We start from the raw sequence: 666 nt of genomic DNA, 5'->3' as shown, positions 1-666 counted from the left end.
CCCCCCCCGGGCCGGCACTGGTTGTCTGTGTTGTGTTGGATTTTCCAAGGAAAGTAATCGTGACTAAAAAATGTCTTGGGCGTGGGTTGTTGGCTTTGACACGCCTGCTGAGTTGCCGAGTTCCAACCAATCAACTGACGATCGGGAGGGCCACGCGGAGGGTTACTCCCAAGGGCCATTCCCGAGAGTGACGGGTCATTCCCAACGGTCGAGGGTGTAGTTGGTCTTCGCGGTGCCAGCTTTTCCGAGTGCGACTGTGACGGTGAGGTCTAGTGCGGTGCATGTTCCAGTCTCTTTGACGAAGCCCACGCCGGCGGCTTCGTGATCGCTGCGCACAAGGGCGCCTTCGTCGGAGAAGGCCTCGATGACCGCTCGTACCCCGTGCAGTTCAGGTCGCAGGAACATAGGGAAGAGGCTCAGCGGCACTTTATATGATTGGTCCCGGGCGTCTTTGAGCAAGAAAATGACGCCGTCCCCCAAAACCGTCGGCGCTCGGTCGTTCCACAAGTAGGGGTACTTGCAGATGCCCATCACCTCTGTGCTTTGCCCGTTCAGGCTCCACTCGCTGGGCAGAGACCCTTTCGCGTAAGTGTAGTGGCTCACCGGATTCCGTCTCCCACTCGCCACTGCTTCCGCACACTCCTGTGGCGCCCCATCCTCCTGTGG

At 59.3% G+C, this 666-nt stretch overlaps 1 protein-coding gene across 1 annotated transcript; it reads right to left on the bottom strand.

Moving 5' to 3' along the window:
* Nucleotides 1–195: 195 nt before the first annotated feature.
* On the bottom strand, nucleotides 196–531 carry GNI_181450 (hypothetical protein; the record flags this gene model as incomplete). Its single annotated transcript, XM_011135213.1, has 1 exon — nucleotides 196–531. One exon carries the CDS (start codon nucleotides 529–531, stop codon nucleotides 196–198), a length of 336 nt encoding a protein of 111 aa, XP_011133515.1.
* Between the last annotated feature and the right edge of the window lie 135 nt (nucleotides 532–666).

Source organism: Gregarina niphandrodes (genome assembly GCF_000223845.1).
Source record: "Gregarina niphandrodes unplaced genomic scaffold scaffold00070, whole genome shotgun sequence".
Taxonomy (NCBI): domain Eukaryota; phylum Apicomplexa; class Conoidasida; order Eugregarinorida; family Gregarinidae; genus Gregarina; species Gregarina niphandrodes.
This window is presented reverse-complemented; position numbering and strand designations above follow the sequence as displayed.